Source organism: Lissotriton vulgaris, chromosome 1_2 (assembly GCF_964263255.1).
Source record: "Lissotriton vulgaris chromosome 1_2, aLisVul1.2, whole genome shotgun sequence".
Lineage (NCBI taxonomy): Eukaryota > Metazoa > Chordata > Amphibia > Caudata > Salamandridae > Lissotriton > Lissotriton vulgaris.
The window spans coordinates 87,217,553-87,241,152 of record NC_141686.1 but is presented as its reverse complement, the minus strand read 5'-3'; the positions used below and the strand labels follow the sequence as shown (position 1 = coordinate 87,241,152).

General features: G+C 49.1%; 1 protein-coding gene across 1 annotated transcript in view; it reads left to right on the top strand.

Annotated features, from left to right (window-relative positions):
* The window catches only part of LOC147733967 (voltage-dependent calcium channel subunit alpha-2/delta-4-like), a 961,982-nt gene that overhangs the window by 806,447 nt on the left and 131,935 nt on the right, over nt 1-23,600 (top strand). The window contains exons 28-29 of the mRNA XM_086952873.1: nt 3,094-3,138; nt 11,748-11,810. Coding sequence (XP_086808999.1) covers nt 3,094-3,138; nt 11,748-11,810 — 108 coding nt within the window. The remainder of the gene's footprint in view (nt 1-3,093; nt 3,139-11,747; nt 11,811-23,600) is intronic.

Below are 23,600 nucleotides of genomic sequence, written 5' to 3'. Positions count from 1 at the left end.
ATGTTTCATGTGTGGTCAGTAGGTGTGGGGGGTTCCTAGCTCGGCGGGCCACCAGGAGTCTACCCAAGTGGAGGTGTTGGGACCCGAATGAGTACTTCGGTCCCGTCCGTGTTGAGCTTGAGGCAGCTGTCTCTTATCCAGGCGGCGACGGCTTTCACCCCATTGTGAGATATTGTTTCTGGTGGTAGGGGGCTCTTTGATGAGGGACAGAATCAGTTGGGTGTCATCAGAGTAGGAGACCATGTTGAGTGTGTGGCTCCTGCCGATGGCTGCAAGCAGGGCCATGTAGATGTTAAAAAGCGTGGGGCTCAAGGAGGGGCCCTGAGGCACTCCACAGCTGATCTCTGTGGCTTCCGAGAGGAATAGGAAACGTCTGACTTGCTGTGTTCTACCGGTGAGGAAGGAACGAATCCAGTCCAAGGCTTTGTCGTGGATGCCGGCGTCATGGAGTCTCGTGATTAGGGGGCGGGGAGAGACGTGTCGAAGGCGTCTGTGCGGCCGAGGAGAATGAGAGCTGCTGTTTCTCCCCGGTCGAGGAGGGAGTGGATGTCATCGGTGGTGGAGAGGAGGGCGTTCTTGGTGCTGTGGTTGATTCAGAAACCATATTGAGAGGAGTCTAGGACGTGGTTGGCTTCGATGAACTCGGAGAGTTGGGCGTTGGTGGCCTTCTAAATAACCTTGGCAAGAAAGGGGAGCAGAGAGATGAGTCTGATGTTCTTGAGGTCTGTTGGGTCAGCGGATGGTTTCTTCAGCAGGGGGTTGATCTCATCATGTTTCCAGTCGTCGGGGAAAGTGGCGGTCTCGATGGAGCGTAGTGGTGTGTCTGGAGTCAGGGCTAGGAATGGCAGGATCCTGTGCACTACAGAGATCTTTCTTTACAGTCTCTCTCTACTTCAAAGGCTAAAATGGGTGTAAGTATTAGACCGTTTACCCCATACACTCGGAACACTTCTAAATTGAGGACAGTCTGCCAGGAAGAAGAGCTGTTGTGCTGCCAGGAGGGACTACCACTCTGCTGCTTACTTTGCTGTGTTGGCCTGCTGCTTCTGTCCTAGTAGTGAGAGGACTAGACTTTGCTTCCAAGTATGCTGATTCAAGAGGCAGGAAAATGAGTAGGGGCGTAAAATTACATACAAAACATAAATGCATCAAATAAATTAAAAAACACTTACCTGCTTGCGCAGACACTTCCTCCTTGCTCTGGTCCTCTTCTTTTTAAATGTCACGTCCAGGACCCCAGCTAACCTACTTAACCTATCCTGAAGCTGCTCTCAGAATGAGAGAAGTGCCAAGATTGAAGGGAGCAGTGTCTCTCGGAGCTCACGAGGACAGTAGAGGCCTCTTCAGTCTGTCAACCCAGCTGTCTAAGACAGCTGTGTTGAGAGGTTTATAGTGCACATGTTAGGCTGGCTATCACAAGAAGGCCGGCCAAAGGGACATGCGCACTATGAACTAGTGTACTGGCAGCTCACCACTGCTGCCACTCAGCAGTCCCTGCCCCTTCCTAAGTCTGGACGGGTTGACAACAAATAAAATGGTATTAATGTATTAACTTCTGGGGGCATTTAAGTGGGGCGACACTCCTCCACTCCAATGGAGGACCCACCTCTGCTTTGCTCTCTGCATCTCACTTTCTAAACTTTCTCCATGGGCTTGAGTTGAGCTTGCTTTCTTTTGGAAGTGTCAGGGCCTTCAAAGGCTTCACCTGCAGCACCTGGGCTCCTCTCCTGAGAGCCCTACTCTGCCAGGTGGTGCAAAATCCAGTTCTTGGGCCCTTGGAAGTGAGTTTGCTGTGCTAAAAAGAGAAGAAACCAACACATCAACTTCAAGTATCACTTCGGAACCGGCGCTGTTTTTCAACACCACACTGCTGGCTGTACCGGAGCCGTGGTCCCAGCTCAACGCAATGACCATGACTTACAACGCAAGTCCTAATGCCACCGCAGCGCCTCCGAAGAAACACCACAGTGGGAGTCTCGAGTAACACATCACCGATGTCCGTGATGCCTGACTCCGCTGCAGCACCTGCGGCACAGTGGTGAGACATCGACACCAGCTAGATCCTCAGAGCTCCATCAACACCGCACTGCCATCAGAGCCAAAACATCGCTGCAAACCCACATCACAACCCCTGCGTCCTACAACGTCCCCTGGGATTGGAGCTCAACAAATCTGCACCGCCTCTGGAAACCGATGCCTCACCTGCTTCTGTGATGCCACACCTCCATTTTGCAATGCATCGTCTCTAAGTGCCGACATGCCAATGACATGCTTAGCAGTAAGGAACCGATGTTGCATCTACCTCCGCTACGTCTCACCTACCCAGCGCTTTACACCATCTTTGGTTCTCAACATTTCCAAGGTACTGTAATAGGGTCAGTGCAACTCCGTAACCGACCGAAACTCCCCATCGCGTTCGGCCTGAACTTGTGGATTCGAGCTATTGTTTTCTAAGTGCTATGACTACATTTAAAATTGAAAAATGTATATCTTGACTTATGTATGATGGATTTTTGTCATTTTGGTCTTGTGTTGCTGTTACTTAAATAAATATTGGCTATTTTTCTAAAGTGGGATGGAGTAGTTTTTTTGATGTTTTCACTGTGTTACTATGTGTGTGTGTACAAACACTTTACACATTTCCTCTGGGGATAAGCCTGACTGCTCTGTGCCAAGCTACCACGGGCGTGAGCACAGGCTATCTTTGGTGTGTAACTTACTTGCTCTGACTATGATTGTGGGCCCCTACTTGGACGGGAGCATACCTCTGCCAACTAAAGACCACATTTCTAATATATATATATTGATGGCTGTACATGCATGCAACAGGAAAAAACATTGGCAAAGCTAATAGCCTGGCCTTTTAGCACCAAGTCTTAAAGGCTTTGTCCATACGAGTTAACTTTCCTGTGGACACCCTTCAACCAGTGCTGACGTAGTGTTCCTCTATCCTTTCTCACAACAATGAGATAGCGAGGGACTCCTGTAACCGCTTTGCTTATCCATGGAAATATTTACAGTGCCTCCTTTACTAAGACAGGTTTATGAGTTGGATATGTCCGCATCAGTGCTTTCCATTTCTCTTTCTTTCAGTGCAGCGTTGTGGATGGAGCATGCCCATTGAGTTGTGAAGAAGAGGTAAGATCAGTCGTGAAAAACTTGTGCATAAGCCAGATTTACAAGGAAAAAGTATAAGCGTAAGGCGGGGGACGTAATAAAAGAAGCCAACAAGGGGATGTCAAAGGAGGAATGTGGAGCAGGAAGGTGAGGAATCTGTTCATTAAGGTCATATGTATGGGAGAAAATAGGGAGGGCAGGGAATTGTGCAGGAAGGTTTGAAATAACACAGAAAGTGGCAGCCACATAGCAGGGATGTTACAGAAAGTGCCAGTCATAAGACAAGGTAGCCGAAGGGTGGGCAGGTACAGCGGAAGAAGTGAGATGCACAGAGGGCACTATAACTGGAGGGCAACTAGTTAATACTGGATAAGGACTCTCCACCCACTTATTATTGTCTATCAGTCACCCCAATCCTATAAATGCCTTCTCGTCGTCGCACCCTCCTGCTACTCGTGGCTGGTGGAGTCATGCACCAGAGGTAATGTCCTTCGGCATCTCCTTGCTTGTAGCAAGGATTAGCCGCTTACATCCGGTGGGGCTCAAACACACCAACAGACGTTCTTCAGACAGGAGAGTTAATCCTCACTTTACTATGTACACCTGGTTATTTTACTCTTCTACCCTTTCAACTGGTTGGGAAGTGTCGAAGAACCTCTGGTAGTACTGCCTCCCCTCCCCTGTCCTCTCAGACCCCATGCACAAGTCTCACTCCAAGGAGCAGTTTAATATATCCGATTCTGTTCTCTGTGCACCTGATCAGCTGTTTGGCCTAAGAAGGTTTGATTCTGATAGATACATCTGCCGTGTGGATTCCTCACCTTGTGAATATCCCCCTTGCGTCAGCAACATTCGGAAATTCTTTTTGTAGCTTCGCGCCGACGTGGACGCGGACGTCACAGAGACATGGCTCCGCTCGCGACTCCGCTGACATCACCGACGCCTACAATAGCCCCACGCCGGCTTGATGACATCAGTTCCCTTTTTTCTGAGTCGTCGACGCTAACGGTTTTCAGGGATCGTGCTGTAGCTTTCCAGTAACTTTGTTACTATTTACTTGTTATTCTGTATAACATCATTTTCTTCGGGATGTCGTCGAAGAAGACTGGTTTCAAGGCTTGCGGCGAATGTGGCAAGACTATGTCCATCACCGATCCACATGACTGCTGTGTCTGCTGTTTAAGCTCCGACCATGATGTCGACGACTGTGCTTGCTGCAAGAAGATGACTTCGAAGGCGCTGAGAGAGAGAGAGGCGAAACTCCTTGTGGCTAAGCTTAAGAGTAAGAAAGAAAAGAAATCTTCGAAGTCTCGAACTCGTCGTTCGATTTCGAGGTCCAGGTCTCGATCGAGGTCACGCTCGGAGTCGTCTTCAGCTCACGCGTCGAAGTCTTTGAGGAAGAAGCACAAGAAGAGGAGCCACGAGTCACGTCATCGCTCCGGGAAAGACTCTGGTTCGAGACCGAAGTCCCAGGTTAAGCTCCTGAGTAAAGAGCTGGTGGTTTCGGAGTTGGAGCATGTCTCTGTGGGTGAGGCTTCACAACCAGGTTCGCCCGAATCACAGGAGCAGGTCCATTCTCCAGTTCCATCCAATCCTTCTGGTCAGGAGGATGAAGGTGAGGAGCAGGGGGCTGGTGAAGTCGAGGTTCCAGTGCCTGCGGGTTCGTCGACCCCGGTTCCAGGACTCGTTGAAGAGGTCGACGTCATCTCGACTCCGCCTCCTCAGGAACGACCCAGGGATTCTTATCCTGAGTTTCCAGCTCCAGGTCAGGATCCATCTCAGTTCCTGAACGCCATGTTTGGTGTCTATTCTAGGGCAATGTTCCCGTCTGGTGCACCTGTTGGTCCCACGGGTCCTATGGCTTTCAACTTGGGTGTTCCCCAAGCTTATGCCCCTGCGCCCTTCATGCCTTTTATGCCGGCTATACCACCGCATTGGCATTTACCGACACCTCTGGTGTCGTCGACGCCGAAGCGCTCGACGCCGACTCCGTCTACGCCGGTCTCATCGACGCCGATGCCTACGGCTCCGAGGCAAGATTCTGTCCGACCTCGAGCTGAGAAGCCTCGGCCGACGTCGGGTTCGACGCCGGCGCCGTCGGAGTCGATTCCGAACCCGTTGGCTTCGATTGCGAAGGAAAGGTCTCGGAGAAGGGCTCAGAGACTCCTGGAAGAAGATAGGTATCAGTATTCGGATACTGAAGAAGGAGAATTACGAGATTCTGAGGATCCTTTTGAGGATTTGTGTGAGGCCAGTGGGCTTGAACTGTCACCTGAGTGGGAGTTGGCTTCAGTTTCTAATGTGCCATCAAAGGATGTGGTGCCTTATCACACTGTTATTAAAAAAGCAGCGAGCCTTTTGAACATCACTCTTCCTACTGCTGACTATAAGCCTAACATCTTGACTGAGGTTCTTCATTCTCCCTCGTCAGTGGTTGAGCCTGTGTTACCCTTCAACGAGGACTTGACTGAGCCCATCTATGAGGTTTGGAAGAAGCCTTTGTCTGCTCCTGCAGTTTCAAGATCAGTTGCAAGGAGGTACAGAGTGGCACCTGAGGACCCTGCATTTTTATCTATCCATCCCTTGCCTGAGAGTTTGGTGGTGCAGGCTGCTTGCTCTAAGAAGTCTGCTGGAGCTTTCCCACAGGTTCCTGGGGACAAGGAATCCAGGAAGCAAGATCAGGGTGCCAGGAAGGTCTTCTCATCAGCCAGTATGGCATTAAAATCAACCAATGCAACGTGCCTGATGGGAAGATATATCCATGCCTTGATGGATTCTGTCAAGCAGCTAGTTCCGAAAATTCCTGAGGATGACCGGAAGGATTTTCAGGAGGTGATTTCAGACACTCAAGCAGCTGCGAGACAGGTGATTCAGAGTGGCCTGGACACTGCTGATTCGGTGGCAAGGGTCATGGGTTCATCTGTGGCCACCAGGAGGGCCACCTGGCTTAAGTCATCAGAGTTCTCTGCGGACGTCCAGTCTGCATTGTTGGACTTACCTTTTGATGGCTCAGGATTGTTTGGCAAGAAGGCTGATGCTGCCTTGGAACGTTTTAAGGACAGTAGGGCCACTGCAAAGTCCTTGGGTCTTCAGTCCAGAGGAACTACTGGTAAACGCTTCAGGGGGTTCGGAAGATCTTCCTTTCGCTCTTACAGACCTTCCCAGCAGCAGCCTCAGCAGCAACAAAATACGCTGTACAAGTCGTACAGGGGCAGACAAAGATCCCGCCCTAGAGGTCGTCAGTCCTCCTCCTCCTCCTCCTCTCCTTCCCAACCCCCAACCATTGCAGCAAAGCAGCCCTAGATCCGCCATTCCGGATCATGTGGGCCCAGTGGGGGGTCGGCTTACTCATTTCCTACAAGATTGGGAATTAATTACATCGGATCTTTGGGTTCTCAATCTTGTAGGGAATGGGTATGCACTTCCTTTCCGGGAATTCCCTCCCAATTACCCTCCTTGCCAGGGTTATTGTTCGGAGGACCACCTGCTTCGCCTGCAGGAAGAAGTCCTGGCTCTTTACAAAAAAGGTGCGATAGAGGTGGTTACAGAGCAGTAAAGGGGTCAGGGGTGCTACTCCCGGTATTTCCTGATCCCCAAGAAAGATGGCAGGCTTCGGCCAATCCTGGATCTCAGGATCTTGAACCTTTACCTGAAACAGGAAAAGTTCAAGATGCTCACTCTTGCCCAGGTTCTTCAAGCGCTGCTGGAAGAAGACTGGATGGTGTCGATCGACTTGCAGGATGCGTATTTTCATATTCCCATCCTGAAGTCGCACAGAAAGTATCTCCGTTTTACGGTTGGGTCACAACACTACCAGTTTGTGGTCCTTCCGTTTGGACTTACTACTGCGCCTCGAGTCTTCACCAAGGTGATGGCGGTGGTGGCAGCTCATCTCAGGAGATCGGGGATACATGTGTTTCCGTATCTAGACGACTGGCTGATCAAAGCGGAGTCGCCGGAGAAGGTGCTCCATCATCTGCAGGAAACAACTCAGTTGTTGCACAGGTTGGGTTTTTCGATAAATGTACCCAAGTCTCACCTGGTGCCCTCACAGCGCAACCTGTTCATAGGTGCGGTACTGGACACTACTGTATGTCGCGCATTCCCTCCCCCTCAAAGGATTCGCGACATAAAGGAGATGATTCCTTTGTTTTACAATGGAGCGGTCGTTCCAGTCCTGAAGGTCCTTCGCCTGCTCGGTCTGATGGCTTCATGCATCCTGTTGGTCAACCATGCACGCTGGCACATGAGGGCACTCCAGTGGTGCCTCCGCAGGCAGTGGTATCAGCACAGCGGAGATCTCAGGGAGTCAGTGAAGATCTCCAGAGAAACTACAGCGGATCTGTCTTGGTGGAGTGTGGAAGGCAATCTGTCTCAAGGAAAGCCTTTTCAGATTCCTCCTTCGGTTGCCACAGTAATATCGGACGCGTCCATCCTCGGGTGGGGTGCTCATCTGGGGGACCTGGAGGTCAAAGGTCTTTGGTCTCCAGAGGAAAGGTTGCTTCACATCAACCTTCTGGAATTGCGGGCAATTCGTCTGGCGCTCAAGGCCTTCCTCCCTTCCCTTCGCGGTCAGTCGGTCCAAGTCCTAACGGACAACACGACCGCGATGTGGTACATCAACAAACAGGGAGGAGTAGGGTCGCAGTGTCTCTGCAGAGAGGCTCTGCGTCTCTGGTCCTGGGTTCAGGACCATCAGATTTGTCTGATGGCAAATCATCTGGCCGGAGTTCAGAACGTTCGTGCAGACAGTCTCAGTCGGCAGTTCTCTGCCGATCACGAGTGCAGGCTCCATCCAGAGGTAGTTCACGACATCTTTCGGATGTGGGGGACTCCTCGGGTGGACCTGTTCGCCACTCACGAGAATGCTCACTGCCTGTCATTCTGCAGCCTCCAGTTTCCGATGCAGGGAGCCATGGGGGATGCGTTTCAGTTGAGTGGAGCTCGCAACTCCTTTACGCGTTTCCTCCCATACCCTTGATTCCTCGGGTTCTGAGGAAAATTCGCCAAGACCGGGCCCGAGTCATATTGATTGCCCCGGATTGGCCAAGAAGGGTGTGGTACTCAGACCTTCTCCACCTCTCCTCTCACCCGCCGCTCTGTCTCCCTCTCAGGGCAGATCTCCTCTCTCAGATGGAGGGGCAGGTTCTACACCCCCACCTCCAGACCTTACACCTTCATGCCTGGAGATTGAACGGGGCAACCTGATTTCTTTTTCTCTCCCTCACGATGTGGTGGATGTCATTTTGTCAGCCAGGCGTGACTCCACTAAGTCCATCTATTCTTATAGGTGGTCTAAGTTTGTTGTTTGGTGCAGGGAGAAGTCCATAGACCCTTTGAGGGCCCATTTATCTGATGTTCTCCAGTTTGCCCTTTCTCTGGCGCAGCAGGGGCTTGCTGTTGCCACAGTGAAGGGTTATCTGTCAGCGCTGTCGGCGTTTATTTGTTTGCCTGACCAGCCTTCTCTGTTTAAATCTCCTATAGTTTTGAGGTTCTTGAAGGGCCTTGTTAATAAGTTCCCTCCTGTCCCTTTTATTGTGCCTCAGTGGGATTTGAATCTAGTTCTGACATTTTTAATGGGTGCTCCTTTCGAGCCTCTTCATAAATGTACCATGAGGCTCCTAACTTTCAAAACTGTTTTCCTCGTTGCGATAACTTCGGCAAGGAGGGTAAGTGAGCTTCAAGCTCTTAGTTCCAAGCCCCCATTCCTGTCCATTCATGCTGATCGAATGGTTCTAAGGACCAGGGCTGCTTTTCTGCCGAAGGTGGTGTCTTCTTTCCACCTTGGTCAATCCGTCACCCTCCCTTCCTTTTATCCTCCCCCTCACCCTTCCAAGGAGGAGGAGAGGTTGCACCGTCTGGACCCCAAGAGGGCGGTGTCTTTCTATTTGGACAGAACTAGAGACTGTCGCATGGACGACCAGCTCTTTATTGGCTTTGCTGGCTGCAAGAAGGGAAGAGCGGTCCATAAGAGGACTTTGTCGAGGTGGATCGTCCTCTGCATTAAGATCTGCTACTCTTTGGCCGGTAAGGAACCACCAGAGGGCATAAGAGCTCATTCGACTAGGGCTAAGTCTTCGACCTCTGCATTGGCTAGAGGTGTGCCTGTTGAGGATATATGTAGGGCCGCAACTTGGTCTTCCCTCCACACTTTCGCGAAGCACTACTGCTTGGATACCGAAGTGAGGAGGGATGGTCATTTTGCGCGCTCTGTTCTTCAGGATTTCCTGGTCTAGAAGAGTGGACACCCTCCTCCGGGAGTGGGGACTGCTGTGGGACTCTATTCACAAGGTGAGGAATCCACACGGCAGATGTATCTATCAGAAGAACAAGTTACTTACCTTCGGTAACGCTTTTTCTGGTAGATACTATATCTGCCTGTGGATTCCTCACTGACCCACCCACCTCCCCGTTGTCCACTCTTCTTTGCCAGAGTATCTCTAATGGGTTGTTTTATTGTTAAATGTTTTATTGCATTTACTTCACACTGTGTGTGTTACTTTGATTTCTATACTGTGTATATTGTGTACATTACTACTGTCATCGGTCCGTCTGTGTGCCTCGAAGGCACGGAAAAAAGGGCGGAACTGATGTCATCACGCTGGCGTGGGCCTATTGTAGGCGTCGGTGACGTCAGCGGAGTCGCGAGCGGAGCCGTGTCTCTGTGACGTCCGCGTCCACGTCGGCGCGAAGATACAAAAAGAATTTCCGAATGTTGCTGACGCAAGGGGGATATTCACAAGGTGAGGAATCCACAGGCAGATATAGTATCTACCAGAAAAAGCGTTACCGAAGGTAAGTAACTTGTTCTTCTCAACACTCCCAGTGTTCTGTGGATGATCTTGGCTCCTCCTCCAATTTGGATTGAAGTTCTAAGTTATTTAATCAGACCCCTGGCCTTACTCCAAACTTTGGAATAGCGGTTGAGTGACCAGATGTGTGTGTTTTGACATGCACTTGAACCCATGGGAAATAGGGACTTCCTTGCCTCCTGACCCCAGCAATGCTAGTCATTACTGCTGAGTGCTTTCATTTTCCAAGGTCTTGAGGGTAAGAATAGAAGAGGTCAAAAATATTAGATGGTGTAATGACCTCTGGCAAGTCAGACCCATTTCCCACTGGCCTGGCTCTCTGTATTAAAGATATCATTCTTTTGATGACGTCTGAAAACTGTTACGATTCCTCCTAAAGATGAATCTTTATCACAGCCCGATGCACCGTCGTGCATGATCGCGATATCCAACTCCACGCAAAACCAAGGTTGATAGAGCTGCAAACTCACTGGACACTGAACTTGAGGATGAACTTGGAACCTACAACTGTATTCAGTCTCATAATGACGGAGAGGGTGGAGGCTTTAGAGATCCTCCTCCTTCTAAGTCTGCACCCTTGGGCCGTTTTCTTGGGGTTTCGTTCCACATTAGTGGAGTCATCACTTGGCGTGGAATCCGCTCTCATTGAATAGCGCATCTTGGAGTTGGATATACCTCGTTCTACGCCTTGTATCCTAATCCTTAGACGCCAAATGTAAGACACTCTAAAGTGATCCCTTCGTTGTTGAAGACAATCTTCCAATTCAGTCTGCTGTTTTGAATTATGATCATCATTACTCAAAGGTGTACATCCTTTATCGTAAGTCCTATTAGTTTGTGAGAGTGAGCCTGTGTTGTCTTATTATACACACCAAGATTATCTCTACAGTTGATCTCCATATAATGGTTAAAACATTTGCAGTGGATAAATACGGGTGTTACTAACTTTGAAGAACTATATAAAAACAGAAGAATACGTGAACATTTTCACTACAACTCCCTGCACTTTCTAATTTGTAAAGGGAAACTTTGCACAATGTCCATGCGAGTCATTCATAATAAAGCTCTTTTCCATAAGGGCTCCTCCACATCGACATGGCTGGTTAGTCGGCAGCATTTTAGCGGAAAAATCTTAACTTTTACAGACGTTGAAAGAGGTGAGGGCCCAGACAAATACAGACACGAGTAACCCAACGTGTGGCGCTTCTTACACTTCTTTTGACAGTCCCCAGGTTCTCTACAGTGAGTTTTGCTGTTCTCTGGTTCTCATCACAGGCCCCAGAACTCTGGAAAAGTCTGTCAGACACACAATCACAAAAAGTCCTGAAAAGGGCTTTCAGATGCACCTTTACAACACGATGACATAGGAAAGAATACCCAGGTCAGCTGATCTTCCTCAAAAGCACCATGAAGCAGCTTCGACCTCTACAAGGCCCTATATAAAATCCAACAAGCATAAGCAAATGACCGCTGGTTTAAATAGTTGATCCTTTGTCCTTAGTTATTATCCCTCTTTGATCTGTGCACTCAATGAAGTCTGTTATACCTACTTTATTAATATGTTGCAGCTTGCATACTCTTAGAGGAGTTTGAGTGTTGACAATATGGCATGGCAATACTCACTGACTGCCCTGGGCACCAAAAGTAGTGAGGCTACATTGACCCTTAAAAGAACTAATGTGGTCCATTCACTAGGAAGGTGGGAGACAAATATGTCACTTGCCTGGGGGGAGTCAAAATTCTAACCTCAGTTCTGAGGAGGGGTCGAGCTCTATAAAAGGTCTTCTAACATGACATCTTCATATATTCTATCTCCAGGGCCTGAACTGCTACCTCATCGACAATAATGGATTCATCCTCATTTCCAAAGACAAGAAAAAGGTGAGCAAAGCTGAGGAAACAGGGACAAGAGACGGTTATGTGGGCATGGGTGGAAAAAAGAGCCAGTGAACCAGTAACTCAGTGCTTCCTCTGCAAAGGACCTGAAAGTCCATTCCTGACCAGCCCCCTTGAACTTTCACCTTTTTAAGATATATAAATGATTACTATTGAGTTGTGTGATTTTAACAACTGATATTTACAGAATGGCAAAATATGTGCTAGCAAACATTATTGTTATTAATAGTGTATAAGAAGTGGAGAAGTGTTGCTCAATGGTTAGAGCGGTAGACCCTGATGCAGAGGTCTGGCCGAGGACCAGGGTTCAATTCCTGCCGTGGCGGGACTTGGGCTCAATTTCCTCAGACCTGATCATTCTCGCCTTGGTGCCTATTCTAATCCTGGGTCCCACTCTGCAACTCTGGGCAATAGCTTGCTTAATCTCCACAATGGCCCCAACAGCGCTTGGATGCCTGGCTTCATCTTGGGGGTGCCCAGGAGTGGACATCTCACAGGGAAAAGCCAGGAATGGTTCCACAGCGGTATGCGTTACAGCGCCAGGACACCTCAGTTGGGGTATTAGTGCGCTTTACAAGTACAAATTACAATTACAATAATTGTAGGAAGGGAGAGGGACAGAGGCAGAAAAATAAGGAAGCAAGAGATGAAAGGATGAAATGGCTTCTTTCTTATAGCACACCAGGAATAGACAGGTTGACTTCTGGCATCCCCGTCCAACAGCAATCCCGGATTTGTAGATGTTTTTATTTGCATTTGGTTTGCATAGAGATAATGGTCACCCTCAACACGTTTGACATTGGGTTTTCTCTACTTGAGCTGTTCCTTCAATCACACCAACGGCTTAGGTCAGGTTCCACCAGGAGGATCTTGGTTCTCCTCCACAATAAGTTCTGCAATATATTCTTCGGGATTACTAACACCTACTGGGATCACTTGTTCTTCATTCCTCAGGGTAAGTCAACAGAGATGGAAGCCACTGAAAGATTGCAGTGCCCATATGTGCAAGGCGAGTGCGCAGCTGAAACTGAACAGATCACTTTATTTTGTGCCCCAGCCATGTAGTCTGGATAACAGTTGTGGCTGGTGTCAGGGAAAAGTAGTGGGGAAGCGCCGGGGCCAATAATAAATCAAAAAAAACAAATCACAAAGAAAGAACTTACCTGCAGCTCGCCACTCGTCTGCTGTGCGCAAGACGTCCAAGAACAGTTCCATGTTGAGGCCCTCTGACTTCTCGGGGAAGCCTAGAAAGCAGACATTGTTGCACTGATAGTGACCCTCTGTGCCTTTAGCTACTGCGCTTCCATCTGTAGAGTTTTGAGATGTTCCTGCATAGTTGCCATGGTGGGACGCATTGATGTCAGAGAGGATTCTGAGCTGTCCAACCTGTCAATCAGCTTGGCGTGGTTGGCCTTTTGCAGCCCTGTTTCTACTTAGATCGCACCTCACTGGACCTCCATGGCAGTTAGAGTCGTGAATGGCCTGTAAGATTTTATCAAACAACCCTGTATGTTTCTCCATTGTAGCCTCTATATGCTGGATCATGTCCACCAGCGCGGGAGAAGCCATCAGCATGTCCATGATAGTCTTTGGGGGTGGTAGTTTGGGTACCCTAGGCCGCAGCACATCCATGGAGTGACAATCCCTGGGGCCACCACTCATCATCCGGGGGCTGGAGGAGAGAAGACACACACCACCCCATAAGCAGCACACACAGGCTCTGTTCCAGGAAGATACGCCCCTCCAGTGCCCACTTGGTAGAGTACGGGTGAGTCTTCACTTATACCACACCATGAGACACTGTCCATGAGAGGTGCCTAGGCAGGGATCACCGTAAAACTAAGTGCCCTTACACCTCAGACCACCACAGTGCAGGCCTTCTTTGTATTGCAGATCAACCCCTCACCAGAAGTGTCACCATCCATGGGCCCGCTCATGTGGGTTTACACCCCAGAGTGCCCACCCCCACCACCTCTCGCCGCTACAGTGCCACCTGATGGTCCCTGCAGCCCTCCATCTCACCTAGTCACCGGGCCATGGCCACGCCTTCCATGCTCTTCCCTGTGGGCCTCCACTGCATCTGTTGTCTATCAGAGCCTTAACCAGTGGCCAGTAGACAGGGTGGGGGGATCCCTTCCACAGAATTCCTCCAGAGCAGGGCCACGTGTCCTTTCCAGCTCAATTTTCATACCCGGCACCTCCTCCAGGCCAGCCGTCTCTTACAGACAATCATTGGGTCTATGCTGCCACCAAATCTTGCCTCCGACTCGGTGTGCAACTAATGTGACTACTGGCCGACACCTTTTCTCCCCAGGTCTCACCTCTCGGTTGCGGCCTTCCACAAATCCAGCCAAAGTGCCCAGCATGTCACCCGCAGGCCTGGGCACAGTTTGCGGAGCTCCGCGAAGTGACCAAAATACTCCGCCGTGCTGCACGGGGTTCCGCAAGCGGCGGAGTGTGTCACGTTGCGGCCTTCGCACTGATTTTTAATGCTGGGTGTTGGTTCTGCACTAAAAATCATCGCGAACGGCACAACGCAAAGAAAAAAGGGCGCTGCTTCTTTCTGTTGCTCAAGTAGATGTTCTATTAAGCGGCAGTTGAGAAATCCGGGTGGTTGTCTGGAGTAATATTTTCCTCACTCGTGCTAGCCAATGTAACATTGGCAAGAACGAGAGAGTAAAAACTTTGCTCTGCAAAGCAAAGAGTGGGAAAAACTCTGCAAACTCTCCGAGCGGAGTGGAATTTCACGCCCAGGCTTAGTCACCAGCAGATTCTGCAGTTCGGGAAGTGTTGGCTAGGTTAGCGCCCTTAGTGACGACTTCCTTCTCACGCAAAAAGAACAAGTGATGGACAGAAAGCAGAACAATGTCATACATTCACCACAGTACAGAAATCTGAGCCTAATTCCATCATTTATTTTGCTCCCCATGCCATTCCAGTTTGAACAGAGCCATATGCAAATCAGTCCTGCTCCCAAAGTGGGGTGGCGTGGTGAGCAAAAGAAAGATGGATTAAACCCAGATCTTTGTGGCTGCCATGAATGTTTGCCTTTTCAGAATTCCGTCTATCATTTGTTTCTTTTGCATTTTTCGGCCTAAGTTGGAACGGTATGCCCAGACGTGGGTTCTGTGCTCACTGCTCCACTGGATTCAAGCTAGCCTGGCTGATGAGGGGTGATGCCCCGAAACCGGTCCCAGGATGCTTGTTTCCGTTCCAGGGAGGACCTGTCTTGGCAGTTCGGGCTGGACTGGTCCTATGAGGAACAGGGTCAAGACTGATGTGCATATGACTGGGTCCAAACTGGGGTGGTGTGATGAGCAAAAGAACAATGGATTACACCCAGATCTTTGTGACTGGAAGTGGATGTTTGCATTGTTCAACATTCCATCCATTATTTGTTTCTTTCGCATTCGTCGCCTTAAGTGGGAAGAGTATGCCCAGACATGAGTCACGTACTCACTGTACCACTGGTTTTAAGCTGGCCTGGCTGATGAGGGGTGATGCCCCGAAACCGGTCCCAGGATGTTCGTTTCCGGTCCAGGGAGGACCTGGCTTGGCAGTTCGGCTGGACTGGTCCCATGAGGAACAGGGTCAAGACTGATTTGCATATGGCTGGGTCCAAACTGGGTTGGTGTGGTGAGCAAAAAAGCAATGGGTTAAACCCATATCTTTGTGACTTAGGGTGAATATTTGCATTGTTCAGCATTCCGTTCATCATTTGTTTCTTTTGCATTTGGCTTCCTTCTCACAGCATCGCCGGCATCCCTTCACCTTTACGCCGCTGCTGGCCTTATTCCCTGCTTCTCATGCCCCAATGGCAGTGATCCCTGCAGACCACAGCTCTGTCCCACCATGGGCCAGGCCCAGCCCACTGACAGCAGCGCCATCACCTCTGGGGCTGGGGCAGCAGGCAACACTCGTCACTCAGGAGCACCCCAGGGGACTCCCTTTAGTTGTTTTGGGCTTCAGCTGGAAAGATATCTCCAGGATTATTACGGGCCAGGCAGGAGCCTCAAGCAAGTGTAACCGCTCTCTGCATCATCTTGGCCGCGCCCGGAGCTCAATCGCTTCATAACGGATTGTCTCTCTGTCACATCTAGGAGCAACGCATGCAGTTGTCCAACTATTACCTGGAGAAACATGCGCCAAGTCACCAGACTATTATTAAACACTACCTGTAAAAAAATGAAAAACCTATTGGCTGTGCCATTGCATGTTTAGGAAAAGCGAGACCTGTTGACTTTGCCAATGCTTGTTTCGAGAGGGGATTTCTATTTTTGCTTATCAGTCCTGTGTCCAGCTCCACTGGGGTTGCACTACATTTTCCTATATCGTATCCTCATCAAATCTTTCTCCCCCTCCCTCGAGACCCCCTTCCCTCTATTGCCCTTCATTCGATTTTGGCATTATCTGCACCCCTCCTTTTTCGTCTTTCCTCTGTCCAACCTACTGCCATTATATTTCTTCTTACACAGGTCATGGTAGACATAGACAATAGACTACCATGGCCCAGTGTTCTTTTTATTTCCACAAATACTGTTTTCTGATCTTTTTGTTTTTTTCATAAACCTATTTACAACTATTAATATTTTAGTAATTAACAGAACGTTGGCAGTATTAGTTTTTTTTTTTTGCTTTTGCAGAATTAACCCAGTACTCATTACAGGGTCCGATGCATTGTTGTGGATAATATTTGGATTTACATGATTCTTTCTACAGTTTGGCTTTTAATAATTTGACTTTAAAAATTAAAATGTTACCATAAAAGCCTAAGTCCCTTCTAAGTAATAGTTTTAAATCAGTCGGTTGCTGCAATATTTCTCCAGAACCCAAATGGAGGTAAGCATTACTTACCCGTTTTCATGGGTATTAATTAAGGAGTTTTTGCCGGATGTTCACAGATTTAAGCACAAGGCGTTGTTGTGTTTCTGGGTCTAGCTACGGAGAGCCTTACCTGTTGCTTCAGCAAGCCGAGCACTGTTGATGTCATTACATGTGTTTCTTTCTGTCCACCAGATGTGTCTCTGCTGTTTTTTTTGCACCATATGTTTTTCGAACAAGCATGTAATGAGTAAAGCGAGCGCAGGCTGGACCTGTCGTACTGGAGGCATCTGTCTAGAGTTAATTTTTAAAATGTTTAGCATATTTCCTGGAAAGTGTGGAAGAAGGTGGTGACGGTCTGTGAAAGGTAGCTTAGTTGGTGTTTGTTATGAAGTTAGCAGGCTAATGGTTGTGGGTGGAGCCTGGGGGGAACAGGAAGAGGAGGAGATGGACAGAGGAAGGGGCAGTTAGAGTAGGGACCTGGGGGAGAGAAGACGTGGAGAATAAAGAGCAGAGTTGATAATGAACCTCATGCCCTTGTGTGATTGCTAGGACACTACAACTGGCGACGAGGGTGGGATCTGGCAGTTCGCCATCCCAAGACCCCTAATTGAGCAGTGTCCGGTCCCTGGGCGTCGCACTGACCGAGTTGCTGTTGCGACACGCGAGCCCGCCAAAGATCGCCGTCACGAGGACCAAAGAAGAAGGTCTACACGTTGCAATCAGTGAATTGCATGAAGACCCCTGGCGCAGCTGAACGAAGTGCTGCTCGGTTACCAGGGAGGAATTTGTGATCGAGCGCTGTTCGCGCCAAGGAAAGACTGCATGTGCCCACGTGAGTACGGGCTGAAGCGAGGCTAAAGGAAACTGAGCAAGGGCTTGGGAGCCCACCCCGACCCTGCTGCACTGCTGGAGTAAATGTTAGGGACTGGCTGAGCGCTGTGAGAAGAAGCGCCATCCCGTAAAAGAAGAACTGTGCCGCTTTGTTGAAAACCTCACCCCCGATGCGTGGGAATTCGCATCTGTGTCCAGAGATCGCGTCGGAGTGAATTCCGTGAGCTTACCTGGTGGTAGTGAAGAAATAACCCCAGAAGGAAGGCGTGGGACTGAAATGAAGGCTGGGGTGAGTCCCTGTGAAGAGCTGTGAAGCTTGCATGGTGAGAAGAGCTGTATGTGGCCAAGTCTCGTGAGAATTGGGCGGCCATCTTTGAGTCAGGCAACTTCTGAGACACCCTCCCTGTGCAAACTGTAGGCGGCCATTTTAAAGTCAGGCACTGAGAAAGGAAACAAGCATTGGCAAATAAACAAGCATTGGCACCAGAAGCTAAACAAGCATTGGCAAATAAACAAGCATTGGCACCTGAAATTAAAACAAGCATTGGCAAATAAACAAGCATTGGCACCAGAAGCTAAACAAGCATTGGCAAATAAACAAGCATTGGTACCTGCAACTAAACAAACATTGGCCAGTGAACAAGCACTGAACTCAACGTCTAAGCAAACATTATGTAGAGGCAAATAAGAAGCGGGTGACACCTGCTGCAAAATGGTGTCTGACTATGAAGGTAATCCGCCTCAACCGAATGACGCCAGCCCCAAGGCTACAGGTGGGTCGCACCTGCGAGCGCCCGAACCTCTCAAAGTGACCACTGGGGGAAGCATGGGTCCCAGGTGGCAAGAATGGCTGGAAGAGTTTGAAGATTACATCGAAGGATCGGAAGTGATTGTAGACAAAAAGAAGTTGATTGCCCTGCGCAACCTAGCGGGGCGAGAAATAGTTAAAATAATCAAAGACCTTTATGCTACTGAGACGGATACTTATGACAAAGTGCGTGACGCTCTGAATAAAAGATTTCTTCACAAAAAGAATGTAGATTACGAACGCCATACATTCCACTCTGCTCGTCAAGGGAACCCATGAGTGCCTTCATGATGCGCCTGCGGAGACTAGCCAAACATTGTGAATTTGATAATTTCTCAACAGATGCTGCAATTAAATCACAAATAATAGATGGATGCTACTCTGATCAACTTAGGAGGCGCCTACTGAGGAAAGTACACGAACTCGATGACATAGAGGAGATGACACGAGTTTATGATCAGGCGGAGGAATATGCAGCTGATATTGAAAAAGGACACAAAGGAAGTCATGAACAAGTGCGACGTGTGCACGCCAAAAGTGACAGTCGGAGGAGTTCGAGAGACAGACAATGGAGGCCACGCACATCCTCTCGTCAAGAACAATCAAAATATCAGCGACGAGAGCCGTGGAAGAAAGAGAGGACATCGGAAAGAGTGAGGAAATGTTACCGATGTGGGTATGACTACCCTCATGTAGACAGTTGCCCTGCCATGGGTCAGCGATGTCGGAAGTGCGGTCGAACTAATCACTTCGAAGTGATGTGTGGGGACTACAATAAGGAGAAACGAAGTGGTGCCACAAGGACACCCCAACCTGACACACGAAGAAGAGCCCCAAGAATGTCTCGGTCCGACACCCGAAGACACCATGCGCGAGCTGTCCAAGACCAGATGGAGCAGTCCTCTGGGTCGTCACACTCTAGCAGAGAGTCACGCCGGTCCAGGTGGGAACGGAGGTCACCCTCCAAGGAATCCAGACCGTCATCCCGAGACTCAGCATACACCATCGAATACCTGAACCTAGCAGCAGATCCGGACCAGCTTAAGAAATATCCTCGGCTGGATATCAAAGTTGGCAATCATGACACAAAGTTCGTGTTAGACTCCGGTGCATCCCTAAACTACATTCCGGTCACCGAATACGAAAGAATGAGTCCACGGCCTCCTCTGACATTTGCACCCGTGAGAGTCTTCACGTGGATGGCTAAGAAGCCACTTCCCTGCCTGGGGAAGTTCTCGACAACCCTTAAACATGACAACACAACCATATCAGCAGTCATCCACGTTATCAAGGGCCCAGAAGCAGACTGTCTATTGAGCTTGCCGACTGCTGAACGTCTTCACCTAGTGGAAATCCTTTTTAAGGTCAGCGACAACCAAGAGTTGACCCGCCAGTTTCCCAGATTATTTCAAGGATTAGGCAAATTGAAAGACTGTCAAGTGCGATTGCACATTAATGAACAAGTCAGACCCGTCGCTCAACACCCTTGACGGGTACCATTCCATCTACAGACCGCTGTTGAGGAGGAGCTCCAGGATCTTTTAGCTGTAGATATCATCGAGCGCACTGATGGCCCAACACCGTGGGTATCACCAGTAGTTATTGTACCGAAAAAGGGCACTGCCAACAAAGTCAGACTCTGTGTAGACATGCGCCTGCCCAACACTGCAATTGAAAGAGAACGACACCCGGGACCACATCTGAGCGATATGATCGCAGCTCTCAATGGGGCCACAGTGTTTTCCAAGTTTGATTTAAATAAAGGATACCATCAGTTGGAACTGGATGTAGGGTCAAGATATATCACCACCTTTGCAACCCATCTGGGGTTGTTCAGATACAAAAGACTGAGCTTTGGAGTTTCCTCAGCGGCCGAAATATTTCAGGAAGCAATTCGGCAAGTCATTCAAAACATTCCCAACACGCTCAACTATAGCGATGACATCCTTATCTATGGTTCTGATCTACGAGAGCACGATATCGCACTCAATCGCATCTGCCATGCCCTGTTGGAGGCGAACCTAACTCTGAACAAAGAGAAGTGCAAATTTCACCAGGCCACACTGAAGTTCTTTGGCCATATCTTCTCTGGAGCTGGCATGAAGCCTGACCCTGATAAAATTGTGACTTTAAACAACACCAAGAGTCCCCAAGATGTCAGTGAGCTCAGGTCGTTCCTCGGAATGGCCAGCTACTGCGCTCGTTATATCAGGGACTACGCAACAATCAGCCATCCCCTCCGCATCTTAACCAAACAAGGTCAACCATTCGAATGGACTCCCCAATGCGAGCAGTCATTCAAGGAAATCAAGAGAGCGGTGGAATCTGAGGATCACCTGTCATACTTTAACCCAAAGCGAAAGACTGAGATAACTGTGGATGTCAGCCCCGTCGGGCTTGGAGCCATCCTGGCACAATATGAGAATGACTCAGATCAACGCCGTATCATTGCATATGCGAGTCGTAGTCTGACTGACCCAGAACGGGCCTACGCGCAGCCCGAGAAAGAGAGCCTAGCCATAGTGTGGGCATGTGAACATTTTCATGTTTTCATATATGGCAAACATTTCACCCTAATCACAGACCATCAAGCTCTCGTCACCATTTATGGAAACCCATGATCCAAGATGCCCCCGAGGATTGAAAGGTGGGGCCTACGGTTACAGGAATATACATTCACCATAATCCACAAACCGGGGAAATCTGAAAATCCAGCGGACTACATGTTCCGCACCCACTTCCGTCGTCAGTCTCTAATCCATCCATCGCGGAAGAGTACACACATTTTGTGACTGACCAAGCCCTACCTCCAGCTATCCCCATGGATACCATTCGAGAGAGTACGGCACAGGACGTCATCCTGCAGAAAGTCCTTCACAGGGTTCGAAACAATCGATGGAGACACGACCCTCAGGATGAAGATACTGATCCCTTTGTTAAACGTGAAATGCAAGCCTTCCGGGCTGTATGTGGCGAACTGTCAGCCACCACTGACGGCATACTATTGCGAGACCAGAGGATTGTGATCCCCACTCAACTGAGACAAGGAGTGGTTGCTCTTGCACATGAAGGGCATCGGGGGATTGTGTCAACCAAACGAGCGCTAAGGGAACGAGTATGGTTTCCGTATCTCGATCAATTGGTGGAAGCCACCCTGAAGGATTGTCACCTCTGTCAGCTCACCGGCAAAAGTGATCCTCCAGCACCATTAAACATGACCACCCTGCCCCTTGGAGTGAGGCAAGAGATCGCCATTGATTTCTATGGACCCCTGTCATCGGGCAAATATGTGCTGGCCATCATTGATGAGCATTCTCGATATCCCATTGCATGCTTCGTACCGTCTACAAATGCCTCTAGTACTCTTAAAGTACTTGATGAAGTCTTTGCAACATGGGGAGTTCCCAAGACAGTGAAAACAGACAATGGGCCCCCTTTCAATGGGCAAGACTTTGCAGCATTTGCGAAACACCTAGATTTTCATCATCGTAGGATTACGCCCCTCTGGCCACAGGCAAACGGGACAATCGAAAGATTCATGGCCACGCTCAAGAAGACCTTTCAACATGCTACCGCGGAAGGAAGAGATCTGCAAGTGGCACTCAATGAAGTCCTCCGAGCTTACCGCACAACTCCTCACGCAACGACTGGCCAGTGCCCAGCGACACTCATGCTGGGACGCCCCATGAGGAATCGCAGTCCAACGTGGGATGGCGCCTTGAGAGCATCATCATCCGCAAGAGATCATCAAGAAATGATAGCAACTGACAAGCGCAATAAAGATAAGATGAAGTCATATGCAGATCACCGGAGAAGAGCGAGGTCACTATCATTGCATGAAGGGGACCATGTTCTCGTCAAGCAAGAGCAGCAGAGAAAGACCGACTGTCTGTTCAAGGACGAACCATTGCTGATCACGAAGAGGAAAGGAACTATGCTGACAGCGGAGTCCGAGCAGCGGCGAGTCACGAGAAACATCTCGCACTTTAAGAAATTGTCACAAGATACCTCCAGAACCATGACGAGTGAAATGGACACTCCTAGTTCGGAAGAAACACATTCAGCTGATCGTGAGAGCACTGCTTCGATCAATGAGACACTGAGTACCAATAGTCCGAGAGCCAGGTCGCCACGACCTCATCGTGACATACGTCCACCCAAGAGACTTATCGTAGAGATGGACTGAGAAGTCAGTATGTTTGTTTGTCTTGCTACAAAAGGGGGAGATGTTATGAAGTTAGCAGGCTAGTGGTTGTGGGTGGAGCCTAGGGGGGAACAGGAAGAGGAGGAGATGGACAGAGGAAGGGGCAGTTAGAGTAGGGACCTGGGGGAGAGAAGACGTGGAGAATAAAGAGCAGAGTTGATAATGAACCTCGTGTCCTTGTGTGATTGCTAGGACACTACAGTGTTTATAGCAGATACGAACAAACGTGCCCATGGGGACTGCCCATTTCCCTGCATGGTGTAAATAATGAATGCATCTAGCTTTGAAAACCAATGGTTGTTTACAATTATAAAAAGCTTCATGGTAAGACATCTGCTGGGTTGATTGTCTCTCACACACGTCTCTCACCTTTGCCAACACTTTCCTTTGCCAATAACCACCTTATAAGGTCACAATTGTACCCAGAAGAACCTCAAAACACATTCTCTCGGGCCCAACACTCAAATATTTTGAACTATAAACACAAAACCTAGTGTATTGGCTTCATGGCTGGCTGCAGCCAATGTGCACGTCAGAAAGATGCCTGTGGAGTCCACTTGAAGTTCCCTCTTGTAGTGCATTGAATATGAGGGTATGCATTCTTTGGAAACGAGGTCACTGACGTCATAGTTCTATCAGTTGAGAACCTTCTTAGACGTTTAACTGTGAAGATTCCAAACCGCCAAAGAGTGAAACGTCTGGCTAGTGGCTGGGGTGCAGAATACAACACTTGTTTACCTGTAGAATGTCTTGAGAGTTCTTTGTCAGAACTTCACATTTAACGTTGAGGATGGTATCTTGGTGAAGAGCAGCACAACTCAACACCGGTGCAGGGCTTTCCATCACCATTTGGCGGTTTCTGTAGCAGAACTCTCTGGTACAGAATACGGTTGGCCTTGCCCAGGGATTTGAAGTGATTCATGGACCACACCTTTTGGAGAGGAGATTTCTTCCTCAAGACATGCTGAAGGTTGTTTTTAGGTGGACGAGTTTGGCTGTATCAAGAGGTGGCGAGTGAGGTGTACAAGCAGCGGCCTTCAGTGCTGTTTCAGGAGGTGTGGACGCATAAGGGACATGTTTCAGGGCCAGTGGGAACGTGAGGTGTAGT